The following is a 21,606-nucleotide window of genomic DNA, read 5'->3' on the forward strand; positions in this document are numbered from 1 at the left end:
AGAAAACATATAAAATAAATAGTGGAACATATATAAATTTTTTATTTTAGTGTCATTTTAATTGTTTTGACGAAAACTTTCTAATGATATATTTTGTTATAAAAATACTTTTTATTATAATTTAATGAACTACATAAATAATCAAAATATATAAAAGTTATAAGCAACTAATTAGGGGTAAATTGGTCATTTTATCTATTTTGTCTTGTCCAGTTCTGTCTTACCAAACGTTGAACAAATGCTATGTCATGTTCTGTCTGTCTAGACACCAAACGCACCTTAACTGATTTGTCTTTCCACATAATCCTTTTTGGGGCAAGTCACTGGTGTGGGCCTGCTCGAGGGTGGTTGGTTAGAAACACTTTTGCACAAACATATTAGATGTTGTCTCCTTAAATACCCTTGACTTATGTTGTCCCTCATTGAACGAAGTTTGAAGGAGAGTACATGACTGAAAACGAACTAAAAACTCCTTCCCCGTCGTCCTGAAGTAACGGTAGAGTCTATAGGAGATACTGTGGAATAATTTTTTTAGTACGGGTATTAAAAATACCTATAGCGTCTCCTGATCTGGAAGAAAATATATTGTCCCAAAATTCTATCTCTTTCTTGTTCACCAATCAGGTGAATACATATCATTTCAAGAGGATAAACGTGAACTAAATAAAATGACAATGTGCCCTCACTTGATTGGTGGGAAGAAATTTTGGGACCTCAGATTTGTTTTCCTCTGATATGTTTTAATATGAGTAAAATGTCTAAAATGCCCCCTCGATAAGATCAAAATTCACCCTATCATTTTGTTTTAGGATCACAACGACACGCTGCTCCTTGGAATCAAACCGGTGTATGGCTTGAGCCTTCATATGACGGATTTTAACGACACAAGCAGATATTACATGATTGAAAGCGACCCGTCAAGGTCAACAGTTTGTTATCAAAAATACAAATTTATCCGTTCCAAATAAGTGTCCATATTTTTATTTTTATTTGTCTAAAAAATAAGTGTCGGTTTTCAAAAGCAAGTGTTCACTTTCCAATTCTACATTTAATAACGAGATGTGGAGAATTCATTTACTTCTCCTTATTATTAAAGGTATAATTATCATTTATTTAATAAAAAAGTAATATAACTAAAAGTTTTTAAAACTATCCATGGACATTTATTTTGGGACGGATTATAAGTATAGCTAATTTGACAAAAATTGAGGTCAAATACAAAAGTAGAGTCAACCACAATGGTTGTATTTGTAATGAACTGTTGTTATAATATATACATTGCTCAAGGGTTGTATTTGCATGAAATGTTATAATATATAAATTTTTGGGTCAAGTGATCCAAAATTTCATTTTAATATTTAAATATTGTTCGGACTTTTGTTTTAAGAGTTGTTTACTTAATGTTTATCATTATCCGATGTCACTTATCTTATTGGATGATTATGACAAAGAGAGGTTGGCCCAGTTTCTTGAGAATGGTAGTTCAAACCCAATGGGACTAAAAACCCAAATCTGACGGGTCGTATTGTTCATCTATGATAAGTTGATAACCCTGTTGCATACGACTAGTCTTTAAATCGATAAAAATAGCTAATCCATAAAAGTCGATTTCACTTTTTAGCCGGAAGGCCACTTCTTCAAATAGGCATAGTTTATGCATAATCATGCGAACAGATTGATTTCGACCAAAAAAACAAAAAACAAACCTTACGCAGAAACCATTTTATGCGTAAGCTTGACTTTTTGTGTAAAAATTCCAATTCCTACCGCAATGATTCAAAATTTTGCGTTTCTTCCTTTATTTTCTTTTTTCAGAAATCAAAACTCTACGTAAGGATTCGAATTTCTATGTAAACTTTGGCTATTTTAGAAAGAACTCGGAAAGATGGCTAAAGAGTGAATTTGGTTGATGAAATTGGCTATTTTGATCAATCATCTCTATCCTCTTGGTGTGGTTCAATAGAATACAATCCCTTTTTTGTCCACAAATAAAAATTGCTGCAATGTAAATCCATGTCAAAAATTGTTGCATGAACAAATGTAACAAACCTGCTTAGAATCAAATATTAAAACATTAAATTAAAACCACAAAGTGATGCCTGATTGGTTTGAGCTTGGGCTCCAATGGTCAAAAGTGCCTGGAAGCCTCAGGTTCAAATCTAAGGAGGAACAAAAATCCCCTTGTAGCCACGAAGGTTCAAATGCGGTAACTCCGGGCTACCCACAAGGTAGGTGGTCGCCGTAGGATTAGTCGGCTCGCATAGCGGGTTGCATTGGTTGTACAAATATCATAAATATTCAAATCATAATAAATGAACTCTCATTATTTCCATAAATATCTTAATTTATTGGGTTGCATTGGTTGTACAAATGCCATAGGTTGTATTTGAAACAAACTCTATATATATAATACTAAAATATTCAAGGATTCTTGTTGGCATGGATGATTAAAAAGACCAACCATTTCTATTTCTCCTACTTTCTTCCTTTTAAAGAATCTATTAGAACAGAAAAATTAGGCCTAAATCTTCGGGGAATCTGTGTTAAGTTTGACTGAACACAAAACAAAACACAAAATTTGGAGTTTTTAAGGCCTCTAAAAACAAGTTTAATGTTTTTATGAATAGTATCCAAATGACAAGCAGCCAAACTTACTATAAAACAAAAATGTAAAAGTAAAACGATTGTATCCGGTTAATGTGTGTGTGTTTGTTTTCCCTATTTGTCGTTGCAAAACACCAGTTTCGAGCACCGCAAAGAAGTAGAAAAGAAGTCCAAAAGCCATTTAACATAGTTTAAGAAACAAAGGGTAATGGAACTATTTCCGGGTTGAAAGATAGATACCGGAAACAATGGCAACACCCGCAACCGCTACTCCGACGGTTGACAAAACCTTTGAAACCGAAACAGAGGGTTTGGTTGAAGGTAACTCCAGAAGCTCTTTAACCTGCATCTCCAAATTCCAACACTTCACATTTTATCACAATAATTGCATCTAACTTGTTATTACAAAATTTATTTGTACTGTTTATTTTCGATGCTGCTTAGCAGCAGGCTACGGATTATTTCTTTGTAACGATCATAATGGACAAATATTGGTTGGGAAGACAACGGTAGGTCTGCGTATAGTTTACCCGTCCCCTCCTAGATCCTACCTCCGGTAGGGTTTACTAGGTTTGTCTGATTGGGTTTTTTTGGGGGAGGGGAGAGGAGGTATGGAGGGTTATAGAGCTGCAACTTGCAAGCAGCTTCCTAGGCAGCGCCTATGTATGTCTGAGTGGACTCCCATGCTCAACTTATTTTCGCAAGTAGGATTTTTTTTTTTTACGCACAAAAGGTGCATCCACTAAACTTTGAGGGGTGCTCCAGGATATTAGAAAATAAAAGAAAATTCAATCAAAAAACCAAAAAAAAAAGTACCTTGAAATCGACCAAAAACTGAAGAAGTCCCTCGAAATCAACCAAAAAACTTTAAAAATCCCTTGAAACGGGATGGAATTCGGCTAAAAATACCTCGGGTGGCTTTGCGGGCCTTTGATCCACCTTAAAGGTGCATCCCATCGGCAAAAATCCTAGGTCCGCCAATCTTTATTAAGCTATGCTTTTTAATAACTGTTCAAAATCTTCGTTAACTTTTTCATTTCCAAAAACCTTTTATCAGACCCGTTGGGTAGAGGAGAGGTCTGCATACATACTAACCCCAAACCCTAATTCCGTATGGAATATATTGGATACTTCTGGTTTGATGAGAACGGGAAAATAAGTAAATATTAGTTTCAAAAGTTAGCAAAAAATATTGAAGTTTTAACGGGACATTAAAATGAAATATTTGCAATTTTTGTGGGAAAGGGAGTGACTTTTAAGGTGCTCCATAGAGAGATGACTAACCTCAACAGGCTGCTCCCAGTACTTCTTTATTCCCTGAAGGTGCCCCTTTCCGACAACTGCAACCACGGAGCTGTGCTCACGGGCTACTTTCAGCAAGCTGGATGACATGTACCTAAAATGCAAACCAATATACAAAATTCAGTATCAGCATACCTTTTTCAGAAGAAGTGTATATATATATACACCACAAGATGGAAAGGTGATCCGAGTTCAAACTTTTTTGGTTATATTGTGTTAAATAACACAGATAGAAAAATCATATAAAGCATGACCTGTACGGTAAATTTGATGGAATTGGAATGACAAATTCCTTTGACCAAATTTCAATTCCTTCCTTTGGTTCATTTCTTGAAATGGATGGAATCCTTCAAATTCCATTGAATTCCACAAATTAATGAATTAATCATTCTTTGGCATAATGGAAGGATTTGAATTCTATCGCCACCCACCACAACCATGCTACTATTGTTCCTCATGCCCCACCTCTAACCCCCCACTACCACCACAACGCTACTGTCGCCCCCACCCCACCCCACCTCACCTCACCACTAACCACCATGCCACTACTGTTATCATCCCACCCACCCATCCCCGGTCACTCACTACACGTCCCTACTATGACCATACTACTACCTACTGTCACGCCCCTAACCTAACCCCCACCACCACCTATGCTGATAATATATCGGACCTAGGCAAAATATCGCTGCATAAATATCGGTCAAAATATCGTCCCCGATATTATCGGCGATATTTTCCGATTTTTTCCCGATATTTAGCGATATTTTGATGTATATATCGGACCGATATAACGATTTTTAGGGTTCAATTAGTTTTTTGGGCTTGGTAACATATATTATTAGGTCTGAAATTAATAGTCTGCCTTCCAACGGTATTCGTCCTTTCTTTTCATCTTTACGAGTTACGACTTCACACATCACAGACACCTAGTTCACTTCACGAATCACGACTTCAGACTTCTCACAACTTCAGACTTCTCACGGAGTCACGGTTTGGCTTCTTTTCTCGGATGTCGAACCTATTGCTTGCGATTAGCTCGTTTTTGAACATTTTAGATGATGTGATGTTTTAATTTTGAAACTATATTTCTAAACTCTAATTAATGCATATTATATATATAATTCTAAGAAATATTATGTTAACTGCTATTTTGGACCGATATATCACCGATATATCGCCGATATAACCGATATATCGAATTTCGGTCCTGACCGATATTTTGTATTCTGACCGATATAACAGCATAGACCACCACACCATTATTGTCGCTGTCACAACTGCTACTTACTCCCACCCCACCCCACCCTACCCCAACCAACTACTAACCACCATGTCACTATTGTCGTCGTCATACCCACCCACCCGACCACCATCCCACCATTGTCGTCATCACAACTGCCACCCATCCCCACCGCCCCGCTCAGCCAGCCCCGAACCTAAACCCCACCCCCACACCACTGTTGTCGCCTTCACAACCGCCACTCACCCGCACCCCACCCTACCCCAACCCCAACCCACCACTAAACAGCATGCCACTATTGTTGTGGTCATACCCACCCACACCCAGGCCCAACCACTATCATCGTCACAGCTACCACCCCGCCACCTACTCCTACCCACCCCACCTTACCCTACTCCAACCCACCACTAACCACCATCCTACCACTGTAGTCGTCACAGCTACCACCCTGCCCCACTTTGGCCCCACCCCCACCGCCTCTCCCCACCCTGCCTGCCCCCAACAACCCCCCACCTATGGAGCAGGGTGGGGCGGGAGTGGTGGGGGTTGTGGGGGCAAGGTTTGGTAGGGGTGGGGCGGGGTGATAGCTATGACGACGAACGACAATAGTGACATGGTGGTTGGTAGGGTGTGGACCGGGCGATGGGTGGGATAGTTCAAACAAAAGACAATTGTTCTAATTCTATTGAGAGATTTCATTCCAATTCCTACCAACCAAACGCGTGGTCAAATTCCATCACATTCCATTCCAAATCCTTCAAAGTCAAATTCCTTTGATGAATTCCAATTGCATCAAATTCCATTCTATGAATCAAACACCCCCTAAAAGGGTTCGTTTGGTTTGTAGGAATGGAAAGGATTTGGGGGGATTTGGAATTCATATCTATTTCAATCCTGTGTTTGGTTTGCAAGATTGCTCGGAATGGATTTCTTTGAAATCCCATAGCTGATGGATTTGGAAATCCTTAGGAAAGGGTTGGTATTTCAAATCCAAATTATTTCATAAAAGTTCAATTGCTTCTTTCCTTCCTCCTAATGGATTTGGTAATTAAAATATATAGTCTTGGAAAAATTAATTACAAAAAGGTAATTTACCGATAAAAACAAATATTTACAAATAAAAATAAATCACATTCCAAATCCTACAAACCGAACACACAAAAGGATTTGAAATCCTCCCCATTCCAAATCCTTCCATGAAATCCAAATCCCTCAAAACAGTTACGCAAACCAAACGGACCCTAATCGGAAACCGCTTATCCGTCTTTTGAAACAGAGGTATGGTCTGCATACATCCTACCCCACCTAGATCCTACCTCCAACTGGGATATACTGGATTTGTTTGGCTAACTGCAATTGATTGCTTAGCATGTAGTCAAGATCATGAGTTCCAAAACTAAATCTTGTGTTCCAATTGAAAATTTTGGGTTATTTCAGTCTTATCTCTTTCTTCACCTTAAAGTATATAAAAGATTACGTATATCGTTGGAGATCCCTCTCCTTACATCCCAAAAAAATGTCCACGATGAAAAAAACACACAGTTTTAGAAATCTGTAATAATTACACTTCTTAATCATCAAAATGGCAACTTTACTCATGGTTTTCAAAATCGTTTGAGGCGTACGCCTCAAGGAGAGGCAGTCCAACACCGCTCATGAGGCGGCGCCTCATGGTCCCTGGAAGAGGCTTAAGCCTCAATTGGTGAGGCGGTGCCTTGAGGCGTTGAAGCATGAGGTGTTTCTGAGGCGCACGCCTCAGTTTACTGCTGCCTTGATTCGTTGAAAATAGTGCCTGAAATTACTTGTGTTTTTTTTAAATAAAGTCAAAACACTCAATTGTACTTTTATAATGTAAAAGTACAAAGAAACCTTTTATAGGATGTTCTTTTATCTTATCAATCAAAACAAATGTTACCTTTCCATTTCCTAATACTACTTTTGTCTTCCCCTCCTACTTTCTTCTCCTCCTTTCTTCTCCACCGAAAATACCTCTCCAAACACCATTTTTTCTTCTCCATTTCTTACTTTTTCCTCTCTCAAGAAGATATTCATCTCAAAGGCCAACCCAAAAAGTAAGTTATTTCTTGTTTGCGTCCATATTTTTAGTTTATGTATGATGTATTATATTATATTATAGTTATGTTATATTATATTATATATACTTCAGTCAAGTATATATGTTCTATATCATGTATACTGTATTTTCTATAAGTATAATGTGTTATGCATGTATTTTTGTATATTTTCTGTTTTCTGTATTCTATATTATTCTCAGTTTTCTGTATTATTTTTCTGTTTTATGTGGATTTGGAAGATGAAAGTGATGGTGATAATGGATACGGTTGTGGAGCTATACAACTTGATCATGCTATGGGGAACTATTGTAGATTGATATGTTTTTAGACTTATAACTGGTATTTTATGAATCTATGACATTTAAAGTTTGGTATGGAATTATGTTCTGCTTACTATTAATATTTATGAATCTTATTTGTTTTATGCCTCGAGGATGCGCCTCAGTGCGTGGAAGGAAAATGCCTCGGGTCCCGATTCCGCTTTTTAAAACCTTGATTTTACCATTAACAATAGAGGGAGTAATGAATTTTCGATCTCATAATTAAGGGTAAAATTGGAAAGTAGGCACTTATCTTTAAAGTGGACATTTGTTTTGGGACAAACTAAAATAGAAATATGGACACCGAGTATAAGGTAACTAAGAGATTCTAGAGATCGTTTGATATCCTTAAATATTTGTCTTTTCTAGACGACGTGGAATAAAATATACGGTCAGAAGAATATGCAAGTCCTACACAAGCAAACCTAAGTTTAGCAGACTAAACCGGCCTTCATTTTGACAGCCTGTTAAGCAGCATCCAAATTTGAGTACCTACTACCCCTTGAGTATTGTAAATCGAGAAGAAAAATTTAGGGAATTCCTCATTAAAAAAGAAAACTGAAACTTATGTTTGAACATAAATAGTTAAATATGTTAGCGTTTTGATTTTTTTGCTTCGCTTACGTGGGACATGCTTTCAGCCAAAAACTCTAAAGAAAAACCATAACTCTTAATGCCTTAGTGATTTGTAATACTTCCATATATGTTATAATATTGAAATTTAAGAGTTTTACCTAAATGCTTTATAAGATAGTATAGATTACACAACCATACGGTTTATATTCAATACTACAAGATGAGATAACATGCACAAATTGCCATCATTAAGGCATCATGCTATGGTTTCTACTCAGCATTGGTCTCACTTAATTTGTAGATTGGGTCTCGGTTTTTTATCTTTTGAAACAGAAGAGTTCCTAAACTGCCGCATCCAGTAAAGAAAGGGAATTAACAATAACATAACAACAGAAAGAACAAATGCAAAGAAAACTAATAACACCAAACTGTACGAAACCAGGTACTAGAAGCAGATCCCCTCACTCCAACCATGTAAGTACTGTTGAGTATGAGCTGCTGTGAAATGCTGGTTCTAAGGCTGACCGGGTCCAACAGAGTCCTTGTTTTTAGCTTTATTAGTTAGGCTTATCTTTCCAATAACCCACTTAGCTGATTATGTGCAAAGTGGGCAGATTTTTTGTTTCCATTTTCTTTTTGTAAGGCTATATAAAGCCACAGCTTTGCTTTCAAATAAAACCAGCAGATTTGCAGCCTCTTTCTTTTTTCTCTACGTATTCTTTGATATTCAACATGTACAAAGTTATCCTATTTGTCGTGTTTTCTACCCTTCACATCTACAGTAGCTACTAGTCCCTCTAAAAATCTGCTACCTTAATTCTACACCTTTAAGAACTCCTATTAGAGGTCAGATCCTCGGATAGCTCTAAGGACGTCATGTCCATCTTCAACTGCTCATCTCACATAATTTTTGGCCTTCCCCTCCGAACCCCCTCAACTGTCATCTCTCAACCCTCCACACTGGAGCCGTCATTTGTCTCCTCCTTATGTGCCCAAACCACCTTAATCTTCCCTCATTTTATCTGTGATAGACTTGATTCCAGCCGAAGATGCATCTTTACAGATCAGATCTTTGTACTACTAGAACTAGGCATTAAGAAAAAGTGCAATACATGTTGATGAAGACCAAGAGATTGGCCGTTACCTAGAAGTTCCCCTAACCGAACAAAGATGAACTTCAAATATGTAATTTTACAAAAATATTTATTTCTCCCATAATCTAGCAAATTTTGAACCACCCCTCGTATGTACTTTGGGTGGAGAGGCTCTCTCAACCTTCTTCTTTTTGTGTTGTACTGGCACCCCATTGTTAAAGATATGATATTCCCTTCTGTGAGACCAAAGGGTCATTGGCCAAGTGGTACCCTGGCTACCAGTAGATCCCAACCTCCCTGTAGGTAAAGAGTTCAAGCCCCATCAAAGGTTGAGTGTGTGTTTTTCCGCATATAAATATTAGTTCACGCTGATCTGTCCTAATAGTAAGGAGGTGGGAATGCATAAAGGTCTCAAATTTGAATCCAGGCACCATCCAGGGGGATTTTCCTCTCCATAATGGTTCTGAGACCGCCTCAGAGTGTATCGTATGACCTTATTTTCTATGAGATTTGATTTCCTCCATGTGAGAGTTTTGTATTTTCTTTCACCCAAAATGAACCTTTGAAGACCCTATAGAATTTTGAATACTATACAAATTTTAATACATATACAAGTCATTCGTAAATGATTATGTTGGATTTGCCAGGTCCTCAGAAAAAAATTAACAAATTTAGAGTTACTTATCAAAGCTTTACTCTAAAAATTGCCATATAGTGACATGTTAAAGCAGTTGGTCAAACCCCACCAACCATATTTTATACATATCACAGGTTTGGACCATCCAGAAGGAAAAAATATTCACAAACTTTCGAAGGAGAAGAAATTTTCTTTAAAAAAGCTAATCACAAAAAATTACTAAATAAGAAACCCTCAAAATGATGAAAGGTTTTTTATGTGAGGGTGGCACTATGCTTAATGCTGGTGATATGCATAAAAATAAAAAAGAGAGGGTAGGATGTACACAGGCTTGATCTATACTCCAAGGAGTAGCGGCTATTTCCATGAAGACCCCGGCTTGTGCAAAGCATATGAGAAAATAAAGATAAAAAAGAGAGCAGGGTGCTAGAAAAGGAAGGTATGCCCAGAAAGGAAGAAGCCATACTAGGTAGAAGCAAACAACATCACAAACACAGGATGCAGGCAAACGTAAAAATAGCTAAGAAAACCACACAACCCCCAACCTATCTTAGAACTCTGATGGTAACCAACCTACCAGCGCCCTAGCCCTACCCCCATCTATCTCACCACCTCCCTTCCTCGTTCCTCCCATCTAAGCTAGCTACATGCCCCCTAGTCTACTATCTTATTCATGTGTCTCCAAGCAGTCCTATCAAAGGTCATGTCCTAAAAAATTCCCAGGTATCCACAGTTGCTCAACCCAAGTCCTCACCGCATTCCCCTCCTCACCCCCTCATACTTTCCACCCTCCTTACTGGGCTGCTATTGTGGTGATATGCATGATGTTGATAATGGGTTATGGGACCTGTTGTGTTTTGTTGCTTTACCAAACAAGTGGTTATAATCTCAAGACATTTTTGCTGTGTTTGCCAACCACCATATGTTTATTTTGTTAGAGCTAAACTTTTTTTCATAGAAGATGAGATCTAACTAATACCATAACAGGGAAATAGAAAGATAAACGAAAACATCCTATTGCAAAAGAAATGATAACTTGACATCAAATAAAATATAATATGCACAGCAAAGAAGATACTAACTGGTCTCGTTCATGTACAAGGGTTTCCATTAGAGTAGGGTACTCCTTGCTCATCTCTTGAATAACAAGCGTCAACATGTCCACGTTGTCCAATTCCTTCAACTGTAACAAGAAATACACATATAAAATACCAAGTCTGACAACAATCTCCAAGATCTTCAAATTTGTTCAGTTTCTAGAACATTCATTGTGGGAAAAGATGGTGCTGATATGAGAATGCAGCACATACCATTTCGTTAAGACGTGTGGAGCTTGGTAAAAATATTGACTGGAACATCAAGGAATACATCAACTTTGTCTTATGCCATAGTGGCATTCTTGACCATGTCCTTCGTAATGTTATCTGTACAATTGTCACACAAACATGAACAAAGTAGCAAAAATGTTGAATTTCGACCAATTGCATAGGTTGACACTTGGAACTAAAAATCATAGGTCTAAACCAAAATCAAAACCAACCCACTATATCCCACACGAAAGTAGCATCTCGGTGGGATGTATGCATACCTGTCCTCTACCCCAAAGGATAGAGCGGCTGTTTCCATAACACCCTTGGCTTGTGCAAAAGTGAGCGAAAAGGGAAGAAGCAAGACTAAATTGTAAGCGTCAGAAAAAAAGAAAAAGAAATAGGCACATTGTAACATATAAAAAGTAAGGAATGTCACACAACCCTTGACCCTATATGTCAGCTCCCTAACCCTCCCCATGTTCCACCGTCAACCTCTCCAACTACCATCTTCCTATACCCACCTAGCTACAAGGCCCTGCACCTAAGTCTACTACCCTAGTCCTACATCTTTAAAAACTCCTATCATAGGTCATTGACCTTGGAAATGTCCAAGTCTGCCATGTCCAATGAGGAAAAATAAAATAAAAATGTAAGACCGCAAGAGTAGAACATATAGCTCCAGAAGATGAATTAATGGATACCCGGGATTTAGAAACTCACCCAGGGTCTCTCTAGTATAATACTGAAGTGAGTTTATAACCCTAACCCTTACTTGTGTTGTGAGGAAGAGTACCAAGAAACAGGGAGGACGGAAAGAACTGCAGTGTCCTGAAAAAGAACTTTGACCTTTGAAGTGTTCAGCACCTTCCATTGGAGATAGTTACAGTCGGCCCTCAAAAAGCTAAACCATGCTGCCACTGAACTCCGCCAAGGACCATTATGGTAACGCAGGTTCTGTCATTGACTTTCATTTTTCTTCATTTCATTCCCATATACAGAGACTAATTTCCGCTGCCTGCTTTCTACACCTACCCTCCTTTTGTCTTATATCAAACACGCTCAAGTATATTATGCCTGAATGTTTGCTTTATTGCCCTGCAACACCTATTCTGCTATTTTATTTTACTCATCACAAAAAGACAAAAAAAAAAAAAGCATATACAAATAATGGTTTATTTGTTCATGTAAACACAATTGTAAAATTAAAGCCTTTTCCAACTTTTCTATTATTTGAAACTCTTGCATTAGCCTGTAAGGACCTCAAAACCTACTGGTCTTTTGGTCAGTACATGTGGCTAGAATCAAATTTTGAACAAACAAAAACATTCATAGTAAGAAGTTGAAACAATCACAGTCACAACCACATTTTACTCTTTCAGCTGGCTGAGATTTAAATTTTCATGCAGCCCATTAATGCTCTTTTCACTTGAAAAGAGAAAACAAAGAAATTTTTTTATTAACCTAACCCATATATTGACTAGGTTTTCTCATCCGACCTTAGTCCCATCCAGAACATACATGGTTTCGATTAATCCCAACAGATGCGTCATTTGAGGAGCTTTATGCAAGACATGGTGAATTCTTAAGACTCGAACAAGAAATACAGCATGATTGCATACACTCCCAACACCAGAGAATAAAGATGCAAGACATGGTGAATTCTTAAGGTCCGGAACTTCCAAGCCCGTCCTTAGTAAGCAAAAAAAGAACCCCAGGCCTTCAAAAGGCCAGGCCAGGCCAGGCTTTAACCGAGTGTTGAAAAAAGTACTTGGTTTAATTGGGCTTATTGGCCTGACCTGGGTCCAGGCTCGAGCTTTTTCCGGCCAGGATCGGGCCAGGGCTTTTCTGTGCATCTCTAGTAGAGGTGTGCTTCCCTAAAGACCCCAGTTGTAGAATTCTATAGGTTCCCAACCCCCAAAAGAAGAACTTTCTGACCTGGAGAATCATTTTCTGCTACGTCAATCTGATTTGAAAGGTCCAACTCAACTATGTAGGCCTATTTGGCATGAATGGAAATGTATAAGCTGCATACTCGTTTCCTTTCACTTTGTTTTCTTCTTTTGGGATGGTACTAGTGGAAAGCACTTCCAGAAATTGAAATAATCATGTTGCTTCCATTGTTGCATGAGTCGCAGTTCTTTGTCATACCTTTGGTGAGTCATATCAAGGGCTCTGTTCCTCTCAACCCAGCATATACAAATACAACACAGAGTACTTCCAATACAATAAAAGGGATTGAAAGGTCACATGCAAAATCCTTGACCAGAAAATTTAATGGTAGTGAGCAATGAAGGTGCAGAAGATGAAAATATTCAACAGATTTGTCTTTTTTGGAAATCACGTTGCCAGAGTAAAAAAAACGATAACCTCAAGGGGTAGCTCAACAAATTATTGGGTTTGCTCCCACAGGTCGCTGGTTCAGGACCCCTCAGGGCCACTGGAGGGTTTGCAAGGCTGTTAACTTCAGAGGGGAGGTGCACACAAGTTGGCCGGGACACGAACGGTTACAAAAAAACAAAAAACGACAAGAAATGGGAATAACGAAGAAAAATGTGTCCTTTCTTTACGTAGAGTAGTTGCATCTTCCTTGCCATTCAAAGATGCAACAACAAAGGATACCGATTGTCATTAGATGGAAAAAGAATATGATGAATGCATTCTCTCAAGTGCATAAGCACTTTCTTTAAGTATGTCACAAGCATTTAAAGGTCAGAAATGGTACACAAATTAAAGTCAAGATTCGAGAGGAAGGATATGGCTAATGAAGGGAAATGAAATCACATGCATAGGTACGATCTTCGTCCCGGGGGGGGATGTATGCAGACCGTGCGTTTCCTCGACCTCACCCTCCTTCTGAATCATGGAGCCTAGATACAAAATGACTAAGGGGCTGTTCGGTTGGCTTTTCATTAAGCTTTGTAAGGATTAAGCCGTCTGGAAATTTAGTTGTCTGAATGGATTAGACTAAAAAAAGTTCCAATTGTTGTGTTGAATAAACAGTTTGAATGAATAAAATGACTATTTTACCCTCCGGTCTATATTAAACACTGATTAAAATAATTGTTTGACAAATATATTGAACAGTTGAATTTAATGATTAAATTATATTGATTTAAGCGTCTTTTTAAATAAAAAATAATGTTATCATATATTATATTATTTTATATATGTATAGTGTATAATATATTTTAATATTATATATAATGTACAAGTACGTGGCCCTTCCCCTTCTCTTCTTCCCCAAGACGCCATCAGTGAGCCCTGATAAACCCCCTCACATCTTTCTGTTAAAACCAAGGCGTCACTGGTATCCACTACTTCGGTGGTGCTCATCTTCTTTCTTCTTTTCGTTTACACTTTCCTCTGAATTTCCAGCCATATCTACAATTCCTAGAAAACGAAAAACCCTGATTTTCTAATCAAACCCAAAAATCAAAACAGCAAAATAATTGAAAATTGTGGATTTACAATACATTTTGAAGTTATAAATAACTTTAATCTTGTTCTGTTATTCGAGATTCGAAATGCTTAATCGTTGATTATGGGGATTTAAGGATTGGAAGAGATGAAGCCTTCCTAGTTCCAGTGGGTTTCATAAGGGTAAAGAAAGAAAGAAAAACATTGGTTGAATCTTGAATGGTAACAACACATCTTACTTGGCTGACCGAATAAGCTCCTATCTGGACCATTAAGCCACAACCAATCACCCATGTATGGCTTACCAAATAAGCCATACAACCTATACAGTCAATTAAGCCACACCAAACAGCCCCTAACTTGTTGGTTGCTAAAGTAGAATAAACATGTGACTTGACAAACGAAAACCAGTAACCCCACAACCATCCCCCTCTTCATCTACAATCATCTTACCAACATATGATGACCAACATTGTGGTCATACAGATATTATTATCGGGACATCTTGAATGTGTTAGGTACTAGTATTGCAAAATATATGATTGAAAAGGAAATGAAATTCCACGATCTTACATTTACTGGACGATCACCAAGAACCACCTTGCCACCATACTTCATGGCCTCCTCATATGCAACACGAAACTCACTACCAGGGAAAACCTCAAGCTTGCTAGCAACCTGAAAGGACAGAAATATGCATCAAATAAACCAAACCAGACGAACCCAATATGGCCTACCTGGAGGTGGATCAAGGGGGATAAGATCTACCCCAAAAGAGTAGAGCAATTGTTTGCGTGAAGATAATGTTATTCCAGTCAAGTTATAGTTAAAAGGTGCAAATCTCGAGAGATAATTTAAAGAATAATATCATGCCTTAGCAAGAAACCAGCTGTAAAGTATTCCAAACATGTTATGGTTTTTCTTCCACAAGTCCACCATTTCTCCCATTGTAGGTACCTGCCAGCCTAAAGATCAGTATATTTGCAAACTACAATCTACAAGTAAGTATGAAGTCCTTTTTAGAATGTACTCAAAAAGTATATTTGGAGCCATGACATTGAAATTTAGAATGCAATTAGAGAAATGAACAGAGAACATGAGACGGAGCTAGTATAAGCATCAGCTACAAACTTCCTAAACCACACTTGATATGCAAATAGAACAGTAAATATGAAACTCCACACCATATGACCTAGATATGGGTAGCCCGGTGCCATAGGCACTTTGACTGCAAAAGAGGCAAAGCATGCTTCCTGTTCTGCCTCCTTTCCAAAGTCTTTAGTAGAGAAAGAGGAATTAAATGTGCCGATTGGAGTGCATGATAGATTTTTCCAGTCCTTCCGTGTTGCCTCAGTGATTGGATAGTGAGCATCCAGAAAGAAGGTCCCGGGTTCAAACCCAGGCACCACCACCACTTTAATGCCCCATGATGGCCGTGGGACCAGTGCAGTGGGGGCACTCCAGAGGGTCGTGTCTACCCTTTTTTAGATTGTTCCATAAGTTCACTGTTTTCAGGGTAATGCTTCTGATACCCAAAGTAGATTCTGAAAAATTGCTATGTTGTGTTTCCAACAAAAAGGAACAAGGAAAATAGTAGATAATATATACACTCAAGGACCTTCAGATTCTGAGGAGTGAGTACAGCCACACGATTTGAGCACAACTCCAGAAAAACAACCTGCATTCAGTTACCAGTGAAATCATAAAATTACCAAGGAAAATCCATGACTATAAACAAAAGATAGCAGGCAGCTAACCTGCTAAAAGATGCATCCATCAATCAAGTATTATGAGTTATAAAGAGAAGCACCTGTGGTTTTAAGAAACTGATTACAGCTTCGACTTCTTGGCAGGACTCCTACAGAAAAGATGATCATGATATATAATCAAAATTTCAAATGTGCTTGCTTTATGTTATATAAATGTTCATTAAAGTTAACATATGTGAACTGATTATAGCTAATTACTTTCGATCGAAAATTGCAATATGCTACTCATGGTATCTGTTCTGTTTTCAAGTTTTGCTTTCTCAAGTGTTCCTATTTTCTATTTCCCTTTTTACTTCTTTTTCTCCCTGTTTTCTCTCTTTTTTCACACTTTGCACAAGCTAGGGGCCTGATGCAAACTGTTCATCTTTATTCAACAATCAAATGTTTACAAATTGATTTCCAGCTTTTCGAGAGAGCCGGACCTCTCCAGAGAGGTTTTCCTCCAATTACACAATACAAAACTGATGCCTAATCACTTCTACCCCCTTCTATTTATACTTCTAATAACCAACTTACTTGACTAATTGACCAGCCCCCACAATTGACTAATTGACCAGCCCTCTATTATCCTTACTATCTATATGTGTAACAATACTCGCCCAACAAACATCCACCTTGTCCTTAAGGTGGAAAGAAAAAAATAATTCTGGAGTTTTAGACTTCTTGGCTTTGTATTTGTTCCAGAAATTCGTACTTCGGTGTATTCTTGAAATCCTTAGGGTTTGAGAATTAGTTAAAGTCAGTTTTTGGGATTAAGAGAAGGATATAAATGTTGGGATTCACCCTAGCCTTAGAAGTCCAATAGAATGAATAAACCCCTGGTTTTTCTTTGAACGTACATACGGTTGTTCCAAAAAACATACGCAGATGAAGAACCATGGAAGACTGGTGACAGAGGTGGCTGGGACGATGGTGGTAACGGCAAAAACAACATCAGTGGCAGTGGTAAGACATGGTTGTTGCCCAACCAAAATCTTCCCATGATGCAATTACTTGTACTCTCTACCAAAATCTTGTTCTTCTTTTCTTTGTCGATTGTCAATACAACCTGGAATAGCCTCTTGCGTGTTCTTCGTTTCTTCTCTGCCGGAGCCTTCTTTGTTGTCGATTTATTCCTCACCGTTGATTTTGTCTTTGCCTTCCCCTTGTTCTCATAGCAGAATATTGGGATCTTGAAAATGAAGTGCTGGGATGGGTTTAGGGTTTAGGGTTTCATATTTTGACGGGCTTGATGGAATAGGCTTGGATTCCTTATTTTCCTTCCTCGCGTCTCTCTTCTTGTTCTTCTTCTTCATGGGCCAATTGAGTGGAGTTGTTTGCTTGGATTTTGGATTCCAGATCAAACCTCGATTCGAAATTAAATCTGATTATGGCTTCAAATTCGATCTTTCTCCTTCCTTCTCTCTCTCATCTTGTTGTCTTTTTCTTATTTCTGCCAAGACCGTAAGTTTGCGATCTCGATCAATTGAATGTTCTTGGACATAATTCAAGTCTTCTTGAATCGATTCCTTTATGATTTTCCAATCTTCTTGAACCACATCCATGGAAGACTTCATCGAAGTAATATCCTCCATCATCTTTTGCGCCATGACAAGCATGCTCCTGGTCAATTCCAGAATCGACTGCTCTGATACCATTTGATGCAAATTGTTCATCTTTATTCAACAATCAAATGTTTACAAAATGATTTCCATCTTTTCGAGAGAGCCGGATCTCTCCAGAAAGGTTTCCCTCAATATAAAACTGATGCCTAAAAACTTCTACCCCCTTCTATTTATACTTCTAATAACCAACTTACTTGACTAATTGACCAGCCCCCACAATCGACCAATTGACCAGCCCCCTATTATCCCTACTATCTATATGTGTAACAGGGTCTTCACGGAAACAACCGCTCTAATGCAAGGGTAGAAGTCAAGTTTGCATACATCCCAACCCCCATACCCCACCTCCAGGTGGGATATATTGGGCTCGTTTGGTCCATATGGTAATAATTATCGGCAGTCATAGCACATGGCGCAATCCAAAAATAATGAAGGCTAATCATGTGTCACTTACCAAAACCGAAAAGATATGAAAAAAAAAAACAAAATAAACGAGAGTGATTCAGATTTACTCATACAATGTTTATTTTAGTGTGCCATAATAAAATTAGATGATAAATAGTCGTTGGTTCATCGTAAAACAACAATACAGATCTTTCTAACAGGACTTGTGTGATGGTCACTTACAAGCCAGCTTTCATTAATTAGTGTTTGCTTGTTTGTAACGAAAGACAAAATTAAGAACAGATACATAATATTTACTTAATTCAGTTAATTGTGAAACTATGATATAACGAAAAAAGATAGTAAGAAATTTAGTACTAGAAAAGGTAAAAGCACTTTCTACTCCAGTGTTCAAAATGAAGAAAGAAAAAAGAACAAATCAACTAGAATTTATGGGAAAATGTAAAAGAAACCAACCAAGGGAGGGAATGAGAAGCACAAAGAAAAAATGTAATACAAAAGATGGATCAGTAAAAGATAGGAAAAGCAGAGAACTAGAGTCATTGGAGATAAAAGGGCAAGCAGGTAACTAGTCCCATTTTAGCCAGTTATTGGAGGGTTGAGCCCAAAAAACCCAAGTCTGGAGGGATTTTTACGTATTATTACACTAGCTTGATGACCCACAAAAATTTCAAGCAAAATAAAATATAATAAAAAAGCCACAATGCATGTGGCTCTTGCCTTTCCCTTTAGCACACCAATAATAATTGCCACCAGCCACAACATATGCATGGCACAGGCCTAGACTATTGATGCAATCATGGTACATTGTAAGTGCATACATATAGAAAACACAAAAATAATTAACACTCTCTATTTTGTAGTGAATTAAGATCTAGTTACACCACATTATGGGCTTTATGCACAAATCAATTATGCTAGAATCCGCATTGTTTCACAAATGATAATTACATAACAAAAAGTGCCTGGGATTTCTCATGTAAGAGAAGTTCATTTACAAGAAGTACATGCATGATTCATACAATCTATATTTGTAATTAATGCAGAAACAACAATGAGCAGCATGGTTGCCATGAATCAATGATGAGCACCTAAAGTAGCACATTTATTGTCCAAACACCTTGCATTTTGTGATGAATTCGACCCCAAAAAGGTTGCCATTAAGTGTGCATTTGTGTTCCTTGTCTACAGCAGCAAAGTGAAGAAACAGGGCTAAACAGAGGGTCCCACAACCTGAGGTCGCCTATCTCTCTGTTGTAACTTCTCAAAAGTCGGAGATTATGTGATAATCAAAAACTGTTGCATAAGACCTAGTCATTTTCCCTGTGACACAACAGAACCTTTCTCTCAACTCAATCATCACTTTCCTACTACTTAGATTTCAAACAGCAAATTGTTGGAGCATGAAGTGCATATTAAGCAATGTTCTCTACACTAAAGTAATTCATTGTGATCTGAGATTCACCTTTTTTATTTTGCTTCTCAACTAAGCAACAAGTAATAACAATTTCAACCTTCTTGAGCTTTATTGGAAGCTAAAGAAACAAGAAAGCCAGAAAAACAACTCAGATAACAATAACAAAATATGAAGATTAGAAAGCAAACTGATTGAAGATTGTATATTTGATACAATTCCATCTAACTGAACAAATTAATAAAGCGATAAATTGACCGAGTTAACATACAACAAAATGAATTACCATAGAAACATGCGCCGTTCCAACCAAATAAACGTCGCAATTTCCTCCCTCTGCCGAGGATTCACAAGAAAGCGCCAGAACACTCCGTGATAGCTCTTCCGGAAGCACTTTCTTTTGCTCACCTTCAAAATTGGTTCAATTTCATTTTTCCCTCAGTAAAAACAATAAACTATGACTTTCTATATAAATCACCTAAACTATGTCTATGATGCAATATCAACACAAAATAATTCAATAAACTCGCACCTTCAACTTCATTGTCATTGGCATCGCGACTTTCTTCGTTTGCAACAACACTCTGATCATCCAAACTCGAAGAACTGGCTTGGTTATCGGGAGTGTTTATTGTTGTTGTTGCCTCGAGTTCTGGAGCGTGCGGAAGCGAATCCGAATCCATCGCCGTCAAACAACGGTGGCGGAGAGTGGTGGTGGATCGTCGGTGGAGTTTTGGAGGTACAGAGAATTGCCGTAGTGTGGGCTCTGGTGCGAAAGTGCGTGTTTTTGTGGATGCTCCACCGGAGTTTTTCCTGAACAATAATCCGACTGGTGATGAAGACGAGCGTTTGTTGTAACGGCGGAGCTTCAATGGTTGTAACTCGACCGAGTTGACCAGGGCGCGTGACTGAGTTAGCCCATTCATATGAGGTGTTTTTGGAGGATTGTATTCGCTAGGATTTATACATGTAAACCCTTCCCAGAAAGGCAGCTTTACATAAAAGCTACTTGTAAAATGATCAATTGACATAAATAGTCCTTATAGAATGGCGTGTTTACATATTTAGGCCTATTTTTATAAAAGGTCAATTTTTTGATAGAAGGGTCAACCGAGAACATTGCCAAAATAAAAATACATAAAACAGCCAAATCACATATGATTTTTACACTAAAATCATATGTGGTTATTGAACACGTTTAATGCAAGGGTTAAGCGGACGACTTGGCCAAGACCTCAAAAGCCGCTTGAATCATATGTGATTTTACACGTGATTGTAGCTTCTTCAAATCTCACTGGCTCCCGACTAGTGCTTTAAATTGGTTAACTGATCTTTTTCATTCAGTTCCTTTTAATTAATTATCTATAAACAACTTAACAGCCGTAATATACCAGTTACAATCGGTCCTTTAAAATATACATTACTCAACACATTTCTACATTAATCGATAACATGGTACCACTTTCATTTTTTACTCAGCATTTGCAATATTAGGGACCGTTTATTAAACGTTTACTTAGTAAGTGTTTATCTATTAGTCCACGAAATGATCAATCTTCATAAAACTCTTCAAGAATCAATGGCAGATTTAGATGAACATTAAGAACACTAGAAGGAGAGTTGAGAGGATTTGTCAACAAGTCAAACTTCTATTATGAACGTATGAATATTACAATTGAGCTATATAGGGTCAAACTAAAACCCTTCTAGTCAAAGTCAAACAACACATACAAAGTCAAACACGATGTCTATACAAATTTAGACAAATATTATATTTCAAGACGAATACAATTTATCACTGAAATTCAAATTCAACATTATCCGAAAAATTCTCAT

The 21,606-nt window shown here is 37.8% G+C and overlaps 2 protein-coding genes across 2 annotated transcripts in view; one reads left to right on the forward strand and one right to left on the reverse strand.

Annotated features, from left to right (window-relative positions):
• LOC112525757 overlaps nucleotides 1–1,465 on the forward strand; it is a 5,454-nt gene extending 3,989 nt beyond the window's left edge. The window contains exon 4 of the transcript XR_003070442.1: nucleotides 810–1,465. The gene's annotated coding sequence lies outside the window, so the exon portion shown is untranslated. The remainder of the gene's footprint in view (nucleotides 1–809) is intronic.
• A 1,070-nt stretch (nucleotides 1,466–2,535) lies between these two features.
• On the reverse strand, nucleotides 2,536–20,696 carry LOC112524492 (traB domain-containing protein-like). The gene is made up of 10 exons (XM_025134335.1): nucleotides 20,303–20,696; nucleotides 20,057–20,178; nucleotides 16,389–16,436; nucleotides 16,197–16,256; nucleotides 15,452–15,535; nucleotides 15,152–15,256; nucleotides 11,162–11,275; nucleotides 10,934–11,034; nucleotides 3,889–4,000; nucleotides 2,536–2,947 (listed from the first exon to the last, which is right to left on the reverse strand). The coding sequence occupies exons 1-10, from the start codon at nucleotides 20,694–20,696 to the stop codon at nucleotides 2,819–2,821; spliced, it is 1,269 nt and encodes a 422-aa protein (XP_024990103.1). The 3' UTR covers nucleotides 2,536–2,818.
• Between the last annotated feature and the right edge of the window lie 910 nt (nucleotides 20,697–21,606).

The sequence above is a fragment of the Cynara cardunculus genome (assembly GCF_001531365.2).
Source record: "Cynara cardunculus var. scolymus isolate 2C chromosome LG 13, CcrdV1, whole genome shotgun sequence".
NCBI lineage: Eukaryota > Viridiplantae > Streptophyta > Magnoliopsida > Asterales > Asteraceae > Cynara > Cynara cardunculus.